The 14,466-nt window shown below is 44.0% G+C and overlaps 1 protein-coding gene across 1 annotated transcript; it reads right to left on the reverse strand.

Moving 5' to 3' along the window:
• Window positions 1–1,172: 1,172 nt before the first annotated feature.
• On the reverse strand, window positions 1,173–8,772 carry LOC106660036 (SH2 domain-containing protein 3C). The gene is made up of 7 exons (XM_023460383.1): window positions 8,769–8,772; window positions 7,914–8,347; window positions 4,100–4,354; window positions 3,255–3,694; window positions 2,489–3,191; window positions 1,963–2,425; window positions 1,173–1,881 (listed from the first exon to the last, which is right to left on the reverse strand). The coding sequence occupies exons 1-7, from the start codon at window positions 8,770–8,772 to the stop codon at window positions 1,553–1,555; spliced, it is 2,628 nt and encodes an 875-aa protein (XP_023316151.1). The 3' UTR covers window positions 1,173–1,552.
• Between the last annotated feature and the right edge of the window lie 5,694 nt (window positions 8,773–14,466).

Raw genomic sequence — 14,466 nt, forward strand, 5'->3', positions numbered from 1 at the left:
TGGAATGATTCAAACAAAAGAGCATTTTTCCATGAATTGGCTATCTATTTGAATACAAAGGAGATGATTTTTTGTGTAAATTGCTGTTGAATACAAGTGAGTTGTAGACTCACACCGTTGAACAATATAATAAATTTAGCAGAATCTATTATATTTTTGACTCTCTCAATTGTTTCTTAAGTATACAATTATTAATAATTATTTAGTACAATTTTTCATAAAAATTGAGTTTATCTCAAGCGCTTGATTTATTTTTTTGTATGATGTGTTGCTTTTTATGCGCACATTACGTAGATTGGTTTCTCTGGATGTAGCTGTATGTTTAATAATCTCTTCAAATAATTTTCTTATACATTGTCATGATTCCTGACAATGATATAATGATAATAATAATAATAATAATAATATAAATATTATTACACGTCCAATATAAATCTATGCATTTCAATGTAAAAATCACTCGAATAAGAACATGAAAATTGTTCATTTATTATGTCGATAACTGCACTTAGGACGAAATGCATTACATATCTCGAATCACATTCATAAACTGGAATTAAATTATGAGTTCTTTTTCTTCTTTTAATTTCTTGCAATAATGATTGTATCGTTCAGGATAAAAACTTTTTAGACTGGTGAAAAAAATGGCAATTTACAAATTTTTCCATTGTGTGGCTGTGTAAGTATGTGTAGTACGTATACTTTTGATTATGATGTGAGCAATATGTATATTTTATTTATCTTCCAACTTTTGCATTGAGAAATTGCGCTTTCAGTTTGGGCAATGCATAATATGTACAAATGTATAAAAAATGCACTCGTTCGAAATCGAAAGGATGACAGGTCGGGCATCGCAGTTTTATAAAAGTACACAAATACAAGTGAAAAAGCTTGGGGCATTTTTTTTGACACTGCATTCAAGATATAGTGTTCGTGCGTACAATGAAAGTTCGTTTTCAGTACTTATCGACGTACACCCCGATTTTATAAACTCTCAAGAATTTTCGACTGCAAAATACTTTTAGTGCTCGTTACGTTACACAACATGTTGGCAGTAGAAGACGTCGCTGTAAATTGCATTTTTTAGTAGTTATAATATATATCTATATATTTTTATTTATATTTGTATAATTATTATATGTAAACAATTTTTTTGGGAGCTATATTTAGATATACAAAACGTGTGGTGTGTGTGTATACGTGATATAGCTACATAACTGCGGTTTATTTTGAATTTTTTTTGGCCTCGTCTACGACATGCATATAGAATGGCTTTTTAAGCGAATTCGAGTCAAGTTTGATTCTCATATATAATATTATTATAATATACGATACACTGCACGCAGCAATTAGTTAGATTAGTTTATAGCCATTTATTAGATTCGAGGATCTTTGATTTGACTGCATCGAATTCCCTCGAAAAGCCGCTATACGCACAACGATATATTATATATTTTTTATATGCAAAGAGAAAACGCCGCTAAACGCGCCTCGATGTTAATATCATGATGAAAAAGAGTGAACAGCAACGAAGGCCCGCATCCCTATTCATTCATATCTGCTCGGTGGCCGCGCACTTGTCGTACATGGCGTCGAGCACCTGGATGAATTTGGCGTGTCGCTCCGAGGCCGTCACGGCCGAGCCCCGACTGCCCCACAGGAATCGCATCTGGAACTCGGTGCGGAAGGCGTCGAGCACGAGCTCGTCGCTGCGCAGCCCGTCGAGGGCGATCTCGGCGTTGCGTCGGAACAGCGTCAGACTCTCGGTCATTTTGCGCGACGCCTCGAGGTGCGCCCACATGATGGACAGGCCGCAGTCGGCCGCCGAGTTCTCCCAGGGCGACAGCACCGCGGCGGCCAGGGCCGATGGCGGAGTCTTGCCTGCAGTGAACAAAAATCAATGAGATAACAATTGATCAAATAAGCAATGTAATAACCGAAATTATTGAAAGATATGCAAACCTAAAACGTCGTCCTGAGTCCTCTCGTTGAGCAGGGCGATCGGCAGTATGTGTGGAATGGTCGTGTTGGGCGCCTGCGGATCGGTGCACTCGTTCATGGCTCGCAGCGTCGGCCTCAGCTTGGCCTCGAACGTGAACGCCTCGTCGGTGTGCTTCTGCCTGAGCAGATGCCAGGTACCGGCGAGTCGCTGAATCTGCGGCAGGCACAGGCCCAGCATGACGCCGCAGAAGCCGTAGAGATTGCCGAGGGCCGTCTTGGTGTCGATGGCCACCTGGATCCAGCGGCTGATCATCGCGGCGCGCTCCGCCGGCGTCTGGCAGATCAGCACCGTCACGCCCACCACGAGCTTGAGGCACTCGGTGCGCTCGATCACGTCCAGCCGGGTCTGGCGCGCGTACGGCTGGACGAGCAGCTCGAGGCCGCACTGGCCCTCCCTGACGCTCGGAGGCTCTTCCACGTAGACCTGCGAAGCATTGCGTTATTATCTTTGTTTACTTGCTATATTTCGATTATGAGATATTTGTACCTTCAAGAGCATGTCCACGTCGATTTTGGTGAGATGCTGGGCCAGTATGCGCGAGGCCGTCTCCGTGAGCATGCACGAGATGCCCCTGAGGGCCATCGCGTCGAGGGGCTTGTGCTCGCCGTTGGGCAACAGCACCGTCTGGAAGTCCGGCTCCAGTACCGAGGCTATCTCGAAGTTGGGCGTCGTCTCCATGATCTTCTTCTCGAGCTCCTCCCACTGCTTGATGTCGAGCTCGTTGAGGCCCAGGGCCTTGGCCTGCTGATAGCTGCGCAGGATGATGCCGCGCATGGCCGGCTGCATGGGCAGAGAGGCGACCGACGCCCCGGCGCCGCCGTTGTTCAGGCTGCCACCGCCGTTGCTGCTGGACTCGCTGTCGCCGGAGCCGTTGCCGCTGTCGCTGCCCGAGGCCTGGCGCGCCTTGCCGAGCGACGACGCGGGATACGGATAGGGCGGTCCGCCGCTACCCGTCGCCGGCTTCAGGTGTCTGGGCACTCGCGGTGGCTTCGGCGGAGGATCGTCCTCCAAGCCGGCCGGTATCACGACCGAGTTGTTCCTCGGCGTCTGGTAATGCGGCTCCTCGGCCGCCTCGTCCAGAAGCTGACGCAGCTGCTGTCGCTGCAGCTGCTGGAACTTGAGGGCCGGATCGGTGACCACTCGGCCGATCTTTTGTCGATCCAGCGAGTGCGAGCACGAGATCGACTGGCTCATCATCGCGTTGGAGCTGAGCTGGTGCTGGAGATGCTGACTGCTGAGGCCACCGCTCGACGTCATCATCGACGACGGCACCCGCGGCAGCGTCCTGGAGCAATTGTTGCCGCTGGCGTGCATCTGCGACGCCGCGATCTGATGCAGCGGTATCATCTGGGGCGGTGGCGGGCTCTGATAGTGCTGCTGTCCGCTGAGCGACATGCTGCGCTCCTTCTTGCGAGGCACGTGGGGCGGCGATCTGTGGCTCGTGTTGGTCGTCGCGGTGCTCGTCGACAGCGACGAGGAGGACGAGCTGGCGCTCGGGCAGAGGAGAAAGCCCGAGGCCGAGGCGAGGGGCACCTTGCGATGACGGGGCGTGACGATGCGGGCGCCGCTAGCCTGGCTGATCGGTCGCTTGCTGCCCACGTAGAAGGTGATCAGGTCCGCCACCGTGTCGAAGGCCTCGTCCTCGAAGCGATACTGCACGCGCTCGTACACCGTGTTCGGCTGCAGTATCATCTGGAAAAAATTTTCCATCTACCTAGTATCGTGCGCGCATCGAAAAAGAAGCTGGGCGAAAAAGAAAGAGGAAAATTCATCGTCTCCCGTCTCGCATAATCCATGCTCGAGATCTGTGTCTTGTGCGAGCCAAGTGTGTCACGAGAGCTTTTAAAAGCTCGAGCGTACGACGTACCGCTCATTGTGCAGCGCGTCTACTCGAATATCTCTTTACATCTTTATGCTCGCGTCGAGTTGCATAATACGCGGGTATATATAGCACGGCATCGAGAAGACCCGGAGAGATTCGAGACACAAGAGTATCATCGTGCCTGCATCAAGTACCTGCCCCTTCTATATGCGCGCTCCCCCTGTATAGATACGATCCCGCGATACGAATATAGTGATACGTCGTAATGCACATACCTTGTTGATGACAAAGTGCAGCGGCTGGCCTCTGTGCCTGACACTGAGCACGTAATTGCCCGGCTGGCTGGCGCAGTCGCGCACCAGAAAGTCGCCGTCGTTCGGTATCTCGGCCTCGGCGCCCTTCCTGCCGCCGGGCAGGGTGCTGCCGTGGTACCAGGCGTACGAGCGCAGATCGCGCGGATCGATCAGATCGAAGAGGCGCAGCTCGCGCTCCAGCAGTCGTCGCACCAGCTCTTCCGACGACTCCGCCGACTGAAAATCCAACAAAACAAAGTCGATCGATATTATTAGTATTATAATCTGTCTGCTATATAAGTCTGTGTTTTTTAAACGAGCCCGAGAATTTTTGCAATAGTCATTTTTTTATTACCGTTGCGTTGAGGCATAAAAGGAATGCGATTGGAATTGCGATCCAGAGCTCGATGCTGAATAAATATAACACGCGGCGATTGGAATCAAGAAAACGTGCAGACGCCCTTTAAAAGCTTTTTAATAGCTGCACGGCGTGGAAGCGGGAGAGAGAGAGAGAGAGCCGGAGCTGCACGAGAGATGGAAAGGATCGATTTAAAGAATTCAGAGCGCCGGCCAAGAAATCCACTCGAGTAATTTGTGCGATTGCTCTTTTTTGCGGCAGTGAATCATCTCGAGAGAGCATTTTTCACCCTCTCTTATTCCTTACTCTCGCTCAAATTAATCGAATTATTACGTGGGTTCTTTTTTTATTGATTGTTGTTATTCGAACGATTCTTCTGGACGTTCCATTGGTGCTCCGCAAAAAGCTGCAAAGTGCAGTTATTCGAGATAAGAGACTTCAGCCCGAATCATATATAGTTACCGTGTATATTTTCTATTATTAATCCCGCACTCTATTGACGATAGAGCTTCGCGCAGACAATAGTCGGGTTCCTCTGAGACAACGCCGTACACTAGCTTGTTTGTTGTCCCGTTGTCTGGAGGCTTTCGTTTTTCTAGGAAACAATGACTTCTGGCTAAATCATCTACCTCATGCAGTAGTTGCATACGATGTTTTCTAATATATCATTCGTGAAATAAGAGATACAGTCATTTTATAATTTAAATGTAACTTATTTTATCATGTAAACTTTTGTACACTTGGAGATAAAAACATTTCAAAAATAAATAATTACAGCAAAGAATCAAAGTGGTAACTATCCTTTTTTGACTAACGAATAATTAGAAATTCGATAAAATTGAACTTTTTGCCGTAAAACACGCTAACAAAAATTATCCAAATTGATATAATGGCAATCCAATAAAAAAAAGTATCTTTTCTTTCAAGATGTTTGCAATCCAACAACGTGATTTGAGTAAAAGCATTTTTAATTGTTATCAATTTTTCAAATTTTCAAATTGATATAATGGCAATCCGATAAAAAAAATTATCTTTTCTTTCAAGATCTTTGCAATGCAACAACGTGATTTGAGTAAAAGCATTTTTAATTGTTTTCAATTTTTGTAGTCACCAAATACACCTGAACTCTTGAGCGAAAAGTCAAAAAAAGGAGCTACAACATAATTGTCATCTCATTCGCATATACATCGTCACCGTTATTCTTATATAGATCCCACAAGTGCGCTGCATGTTTAAAAGATAAGCGACACTCGACATATCTCTTTCTCTTTCTCCTCGCGAGATACTTCGAGCGTTTTCTCTTCGCCAAGGTGCTAATATTCAAATTAATCACGATAATTGCGAGCGAAAAGTTTGTGTTGCGCGAGTGCTGCGTGTAAGTGTCGAAAATTAAATCCCGAGGCCTCGCGCCGTCGAAATGACTTTATAATATCTCGCGTATCGCGTTTAGTACAGTATAATGAGAAAAAAGAAGTTGGAAATCAAATGCTCGACGCCTCGAGGGTTTTCACGCCCTGTGGCGTATGATAAACACGATTGCTATATATATATTACCAGACTCGCAAATTCTAACCCGGCGTAACGTATATTACTATGCTATATAACTCGAGAGAGCTGCTTCTGGCTGATTCCACGTTTTGTCGCTGTATAATAAGAGAGCGAGAGAGACGAAGGGAGCCTTAATTGATTGTCCAAAACCGACTGCGCGAGCGAGATAATAATTAGTTTAGACGCGCCTGCTACGCTTTCTCTATACCTCTCTTTCTCTGCATTCACAAGTGTACCTCTATATATAAATGAAACGAGTTGCCTTTCAACGCCCATATCCGCGCATTATCATTCCCTTTCTGAAATCAACTCGTCAAGCCGCAGACATGAATTTTTTTTCCATGAGTTATTTTTGGTACTAGCGTATATTAATTTAATTATAATCGGTGACTGCGGAAATATTGCCAAGGTTCAATGGCAAGTTCACTTATTAATTGACTCCGGCGACCATCCAATCCCCAGCGGATATAAACTGCAGGCATACGGGTATCAAATCTGAATGACAATTTGTCGTGCGGTACGCGCTCGACCGGTGGCTTCGTGGAGTTTTCGATGAGTCTGGAGCTCTTACCCATACACTGTCGATCGTGATATTTTCTATAATATACATACCGGTGTTTGGGTAAAGATTCATTGGAATTAAAATATTTTTGAAACGAGTTAATTGCCGTGTGACTTTTTGACACGTAACGTCAACATGCCGATCGCGTCATACGTGATGAAATGTTGACTTTCACGTTTAGAAAATTATGACAGATTTTTAACGACCGCCGAGTCATACGTTCGAATGAAAGCATTGAGAGAAAAAATAGTTTGTAAAATTGTACGCACAACTAGTTTAGTATTATTTGAATTCAGGTATAATCATATGATAACAATTCGTATATACATGCAATGTACGCATTTTTTACTTTCAGCGATGTATAATGCCAAATTTTGATGTTCGTATACAGTATTGCAGTCATTTTTCATGTACTTGCACACAACTCGATCACGAAATAGGGCATATACTATAAACTCGATAAAAATATCTGCCCTCTGCACTGAGAAAATAAATAATTCAGATAGTATATGCACGCGTGTATATTACAAAGTAATATTTCGTCGATAAGCCGATCTATTGAAATTGTTTATTCATCATTTTTTATCTCGATTGATGTTACAGGACTTTTTAAAATTTTATTTTTAGTTTTTTTTATTGCGCGAGTGAAAAATTTAACTTGAACTTCGGAGAAAAAATTTTTAACGCCGGGAACTGATCGAAATTCTGTTTAGATTTCAAAGTAAAAATTATGAATTCTTTTATCGATATTAATGAAAATATTCATTTGTCAAGATATACAATCATGATCTGTTTAAGTCAAAATTAAGCTTATACCACGAATAAATTTTCTTGCTTGAATATCGCTTTGCTCGTTTTAAATTGCAAAAGCAAGTACAATGCAGTGCACATCGAACGAAAAATAATACGAACGAAATCACGAATGAAAAATCCGATTCGTTTATTGTTCGTACGTGATTGCGAGCGCTCGTCAGGTATGCAAGGGTTAGATAACAAAAAGTTCATGAATAGATATAGGAGCCGTAGTTGTAGTAGGCGGCGGCGGCGGGCGTCGAGTAGTAGTAGCAACAGTAGTAGCAGCAGTAGTAGTAGAAGTAGTAGATATATAGTATTCTCGAGTAAAGGGAAAAAGCCAACCGAAAGCACGCCCTCTGCGACACAGGCGTTGTTATTCCTTACACAAGTTCTATATACAGGCACGTCTTTTCGCACCCTTGCGTTCGCACACCTCGATAAAGAAGTCAATTGCCAAGTGCGCGCACGAGTTCGCAAAAAAGAGCAAAAAAAAAAATGCGCAAGGAGGGAATAAAGGACGTCGTTGGACTCACCACACTAGCCCTCGGGCTCGAGCAGGCCGAAACCGAGCCGCGTACGGACGCATTGGCGGTGGTCGCGTTAACGGGCATCCTGTGCCTCGTCAGCACCAGCTCTGTCGGGTCTACCGTAAGCTGCTCCTCGTCGTCGTCGGCCTCCGCGGTGGCTTCGTCGTTCGCGCCGCATCCCTTGACACGATGGCTGGTTTCGACGTCGCCGATGCTCAGGCGACGTTGAATAACAGCAGCCGACGCTACGAGCGCGGCTTTTTTTGTCGCGTTCGACTTCTCGGTGGCATCGTTGTTGTTGCTGTTGCTGCTGCCGCTTGTCGCACCGTTGCTAGCGGTCGATGCCGGCGGCGGCCCGCAGGCCCTCTGCTGCACGCAAAACGCCACTTTTAAAGCACTGCACTCCTCCCACTCGCGGCGTGGCTCACGAGTACGACGAGCTGGATTTCATTTTTTGTATTATATGCACTACGATGTACTACACTCGCGACGCACACTTTATGAATATGTAGGGCCAGCAGCAATCGCGAGAACAACGGCACACACGAGAACTCGTACGCAGCTCGAGTGTCCTGCGAGTTAGGGGTGGTTTACGACAACAAAAGCCAATAAACCCGTATACGCGTTGTACACACAGCCACCCCGCTCGCCTACCCGAACTTGTCTCTATACACGTATATAGTAGCTTTAATCGGGCGAATGCGCGCACCCCGACTGAACTTTTGTAGCATGCTATCGGCTGTGCGCTGCCGTGTGTTTTACTGCTCTCTCGTCCGCCACCGCCGCCGCCGCCGCTCGCGACGACTCTGCGCAGGCTCACGCGCACATACGCACCACCATAGACTAGCATTAAATACACACCCATGCTGGATATGTGTAGGACTACGGGATGGCTACCAGCGCGCCAGGGCCGGCCGCTCGGTTACGTACCCCACTTTGGGGCGCGTTGCATTTGATGCTCCTGCACACAGCCATATACGCACGATCACATGCATACTATCCTGTACAATGCATCGACATATAGGAAAGACCACGCGCGCGACTCTGTCTGTTCGATATATGAGCACGTCTAGCATAAGTCGGCCACCCCACGCGATTACGGCATTTTTGGCCGAAAGTATCGTATGTTTAGCTCGCTCGGAAACGTTTACCATGGATCGATCGATTTTTTCCTCCTCTTTCTAGTGGTGTAACTTAAAAAATTCTTAAAAATTGATTTTGAGGTTAGATATCGAGTTGAATGTTAAAATCGATTTATCCAAAAAATGTATCCTCCGAGTTCAATTTAAGTTGTACCAATCGAAAGAGGAGGCAAAAATCTATCGAAAACCATGTTTTCCAGGATGGAGAAATGATAAGAACTATTAAAGATATCGAGATGAATAGCGCGGGACGGCGCGCGCGGACCTGTTTTCCGTGCGCCAGCGGCGGCACACGCGCGGCGCCGAGTCTTTGTCTTTTCGACTCGCTCGTAATCGCTTAAAAAATGCTGGAAAAATAATTTTAACACGTAATTCGATAGACTTTTTCCTCATCTTTCGATTGGTAATGTTAATTTTGAGGTCAAAATTGAAATACTTGAAGAAATATTGACTTCAAAATTCAAGTCGAGTTTCGACTATGAAAAAAATTTTTGGGAATTTTTTCAACAACGCCATCAGAAAGAGAAGAAAAAAATCTATCGATTCATGTATTAACATTATTTTTCCAGCATTTTTTGAGTGAGTCGAAAAGACAAAGACAGGAAAACAGGTCCGCGCGCGCTGACCCGCGCTCATTCATCTCGATATTTTTAATAATTTTTATCATTTCTTCATCCTGGAAAACATCGTTTTCGATAGATTTTGCCTCCTCTTTCGATTGGTACAACTTAAATTGAACTCGGAGGATACATTTTTTGGATAAATCGACTTAAACATTCATGTCAAATTTTAACCTCAAAATCAATTTTTAAGAATTTTTTGAGTTACACCACTAGAAAGAGGAGGAAAAAATCGATCGATCCATGTGTTTGGATTTTTTTCTAACTCTTGGTAAACGTTTCCGAGCGAGCTAAACATACGACACTTTCGGCCAAAAATGCCGTAATCGCGCGGGGTGGCCGACTTACGCTGGACGCGCTCATATAATATACTGTTGTACTAGGCGCGGGGGTGAAATCTGGACTTGCGATCGCGCCAGGCCAATGTGCTATTATACGGAGCAGCAGCAGGCAGAATGCCCGATTAAACTCTAGCCTGTGTATTTATATAGGCACCAAGGAGACTCGATGGATATTAGTTATTTAGCGCACCAGCGAACTTTTACTTGATTATATGTGTATCAGCGCAGAAGAGAGAACCGGATCGCAATCATTTTGACAGGCTCGCTCGAACGAGCCCATCTAGTATAGGCATCGAGCGCGCATATCTAATTGTTAGTCTATCGACATGACGGACTCAAACACTCTGTACGCAGGAAATCACCATCGTACTTTTCTGCTTTTTTTTGCCCCTTTGCCTCTCTTCCATCGGAGATCGTTTGCGCGAGCTTTAATATACGTTATATTAATGACATGTGAAGAATCCATCGATCGATTTGCATGATAGTCGCTACGTTCGATGGTCGCTCGAAAAAGATTCAACCTGGCGAGGACATTCGTTGAAAGGTAATTTCGAGGAGCGCGTGTCACGCTCCGAACGTCAAGTATTTTATGGCAGACGAGAGCGTTCCTCCACGCTCATCATATAAACGAAAATTTTCAAGATCTTAAATGAAAATATTTATAGCTATTCGTCCAAAAAAATGTAGTGAGAATTATAGACTACATGATATTGTATGGTTCGTATAAAATTTTATCGAGGCGGCCAGGCAAGTAGAATCATAAGTAAAATTAAGTTTATTATGATTTTTAACAATGATGTTATTAATTATTGTATTACAAACTTACCGTGGATTTACAGTTTGAAAAATGAAAATTTTGGTTATGCTAAATAATTGTCGCAATGTATTTGATTTCATTACTATCATATCTAACCAATTAATCGAAGGCGGATTGAAACAAAAAATGTTAAATTAACTTTTAAATTGAATAATAATTTATTTATTTATAAAACAAAAAAATCAATATATTTACAATTTATATTTACATTTTATTTTTTCAATGTTCAAGTTTTTACATTTTTAGTTGCCTTTCCTTTTTAATCGATTTATTGAAGTTTGTTTTTACCGCATTTTTTGCGTAACTGTCAGTGAAAAAAATAAACCTGTCATGCTGTAGCCGGTGTATGATTACAGGTTAAAATCTATTAATACGGACAGGCAAAGTAAAAGTAATACATGTTTTAGGTAAGCTAATGTCCTTTGGCTGCGATGGCAATGGTGTAGGCTTCGATTAAACTATCGACCGTCTTTCCCTTATTTTCCTCTTTGTATTCTTCGTCTTTTGGTCTTCTGGCATCGACTTGAGCTAAGAAAGTAGCATATCTCTATGCCGCGCCTCCCTTTGCATTTCCGCTATTTCCTGTAAGCTGGTAGGTGGTATACGGTACAGGCCCTTCTTATGAAACATAACTCGGATTTTTTTTCACTTTCACTATTGCTGCTGCTGACGCTGTGATCCTTTGGTGGAACGAACACTTTGTTCTCTTCCGATGGATTACAGGTTGGACGTTCATAAGAAGGCTTTTTAATGGGATTGGAATTTGAATCGGTGCTCGCTTCACGTTTTTGTGGAGCACTTTTTTCTGCAGACGAGCTGACCTGCATCAAGTTGGTTGTTTTTCCACTTTCACTACTAATGTTGGCGCTGTGATCCTTTGGTGGAGGCGGAGCAGTAACTGTCTCTTTATTCTTCTTTACAAGAAGCGTCTCCTCTTCCTTATAGTAAGGCCGGTTTAAGTTGATCTCACTTCATAAATTTTTCTTGACATCAGATTTTCGATTTGGATAATTCGAAACAACGAAACCCAGGAAAGCGTTGGAGGCCTTTATTTCGCCCTCTTTTATGCCCTCTTCCTCTATCCTTCCTTTTAACTCTGAGCGGGGGACGGCAATGGCGAGAAAATGTATTATCCTCTCCCTCAATCGTATCTCCTTTATTGGCTTCAGAGGCGTCAAATTTTGAGCAAGCAGAAGCTGCTTGTTTTCCTGCTCGAGATCCTCATTAAAAGTCTCGCCTAAATGTTTTGAGACTAAATCAGGCATATCATCAGTTGTCGATTGTGGGCTATTCATCATGTTCTGAAATGAAAATGAATTTATTGATTAAAAATCATTAAAATATTATATTAAAAAATGGTACAAATATTATTTTCTATGTAATTTTTCGACTTGATATAAAATGTATAAATAGTTTATTAGGTGCCTAGCATGTTTATCAGCCTCGGCTGTTTAGTAGGTAAGTAAGTTTTCGTTTCAATTTGATCTATTTTTCTTTCAGCGATCCCGATCAGGTCAGTGAGATTTGTTTCTAATTTGATCTATTTTACTTTTCAGCGATCCTAATCAGGTATGTTAGTGTTTGTTTCTAATTTGATCTGTCTCGATGTACGATACGAGAAATTTTCAGTGTCTCTTATTAGGTACAGCATGACTATATAGACTTGCCCGCTAGTTGGACACATGCTAAGCGCTGCTTTGCTACTTGCTATTTTGCTCTCACTTTTCAGCTCGTTTTCTTCATACCGCTGAAAGACTGCTGCACCGGGTGTAGTTAGTATACGGAAACGTAGAGTAGTTACCTTACTCGAGCACTTTCAAAAAAGTAACCCGCGAGAGTACATAAATACGTGTTTTGTCGGAGTAAGTGTGTGCGGGTGCATGCACCGCCTACGAAGGGCGCTTATATCCGCATAGCTATATTGCGAAAAAAATTCTGAAAGCTGCGGAAAAAAGACGTGAGATAGAGAGAGAGAGAGAGAGAGAGAGAGAGAGAGAGAGAGAGAGAGAGAGAGTACGTGTGTGCCCGCGCGAGTTCGTTGACCTCTCTTTTTCTATTTCTCTTGCTCGTTGTGGAAAAGTCAGTCAGAAGGTAAAGAGTAAGCCGCAATTCTGCTACTGCTACTGTTAAAGCGCGCATATCTATATACACGGTATCATCATCCTGAAACGCGTGCACGTATGTACGTTTCTCGCGATTATATCGGAAAAAGAAAAGAAAGAAAGAGAGAGGGGGAAAGAGGAGAGACAGCAAAAGAAAAACAGCACTGTAAAGATTCGAGACTGGCCCACGCTCGTATTCTGTACTTCCTCCATACAGTCCATACAGCACGCTATATACAGAAGAGAGAACGAGAGAAATGTGTCTCTTTCTTCTGGCTGTAATGTACTCGCGGGTGACGCGCTTTCACCGTCGGTCTATTGTTCGTCATTGAGCGAGCGCGGCAAGCTTTTGTTTACGTACATGTATACGCGTGTACCTATATTATGATTTTGTGCAACGTCCTCATACTTGACTCTTATAGTCGCGTACAGTCCTCATCGTCGTCGTTGTCATATTGCGTATTGCTATAATGAGAAAAGAGACACATTCCAGGCTCAATTGCATGTGCGTGTACTGTTTATTGTAAAGGGTACATCATGCATATTATAACGTTTGTCGTGTGTACCAGCCAGGATAGCTCCGGTCGACGACAGCACGCAGATATACGCACGATTTTCACCACCGGTAGCATCGAGTCCCTTATTTTTATTGAAATATATATCGCGACTCGTGGCCGCTTAAAGAATTTCGCCTACGATTTCAGCACATCGAATGGCTATTAGTTTGTCCTTCGTAGTATGCAAATTAACTAAAATCATTGAGTATCAAAGTGAAAAATTGATACACCAAACACGTGTCCGTTTTGGCTGTTGGCTTGGCATAAAATCAAGTTGCCCAGATTACGTGTAGGCAGATAATTTTACAGCCGAGCGGCTCCTTTTTTACCTTTTTCGTCTATATAGTCTGCCTGCTGGTATCGAGCTTCTTATTCATTTCCATAGTGCTCGAGCTTATTCAACGTGTTATGTACAACGATAACAACAAGAAAAATAACGTCAAGAGAGCGTGGGCAGAGTCTCGAAGCAAAAGGCTTACTATATGCGTACACTCACACGCATAATAGGTGCATAGCAGCTGATCTTTCGTGCAAATAGAGAACTGCACACAAGCATCGCGCGAGCTTTGCTCGCGAGAGCAGGCGAAAAGGGCCAAGCCGAAGCGTGCATGGAGGCTCGTGCCCTTGCAAACGGCAGCGGTGGTGGTGGCGGTGCCAGTGGCGGCAGCAGCACCTCTTGCGTGCCCTTAGGAATTATTGATCTGAAGTCGGCGCTATACTACTGCTCTCAGGCGAGGTATACACACGCACGGGAATTCGCCGCGAGTATTATTATGGGGTTGTTGCTGCTGCCTGTCGGCTTGCGCACGTATATGGGTCAGATTCAGAATTTTTCAAATAAACCTGCGGGCGAGGTTCACGGATTTTCCTGAAATTTTGGTATGTTATAGTACATGATAAAAAAGTGCCAAAACCAAAATTTTGGACCCCCTCCCTCCTCCTACCCCCCTCCTCTCCTATAGACGTCCATTTTCTATCTA

Source organism: Trichogramma pretiosum, unplaced genomic scaffold (assembly GCF_000599845.2).
Source record: "Trichogramma pretiosum strain Unisexual culture from Peru unplaced genomic scaffold, Tpre_2.0 scaffold29, whole genome shotgun sequence".
Classification (NCBI taxonomy): Eukaryota; Metazoa; Arthropoda; class Insecta; order Hymenoptera; family Trichogrammatidae; genus Trichogramma; species Trichogramma pretiosum.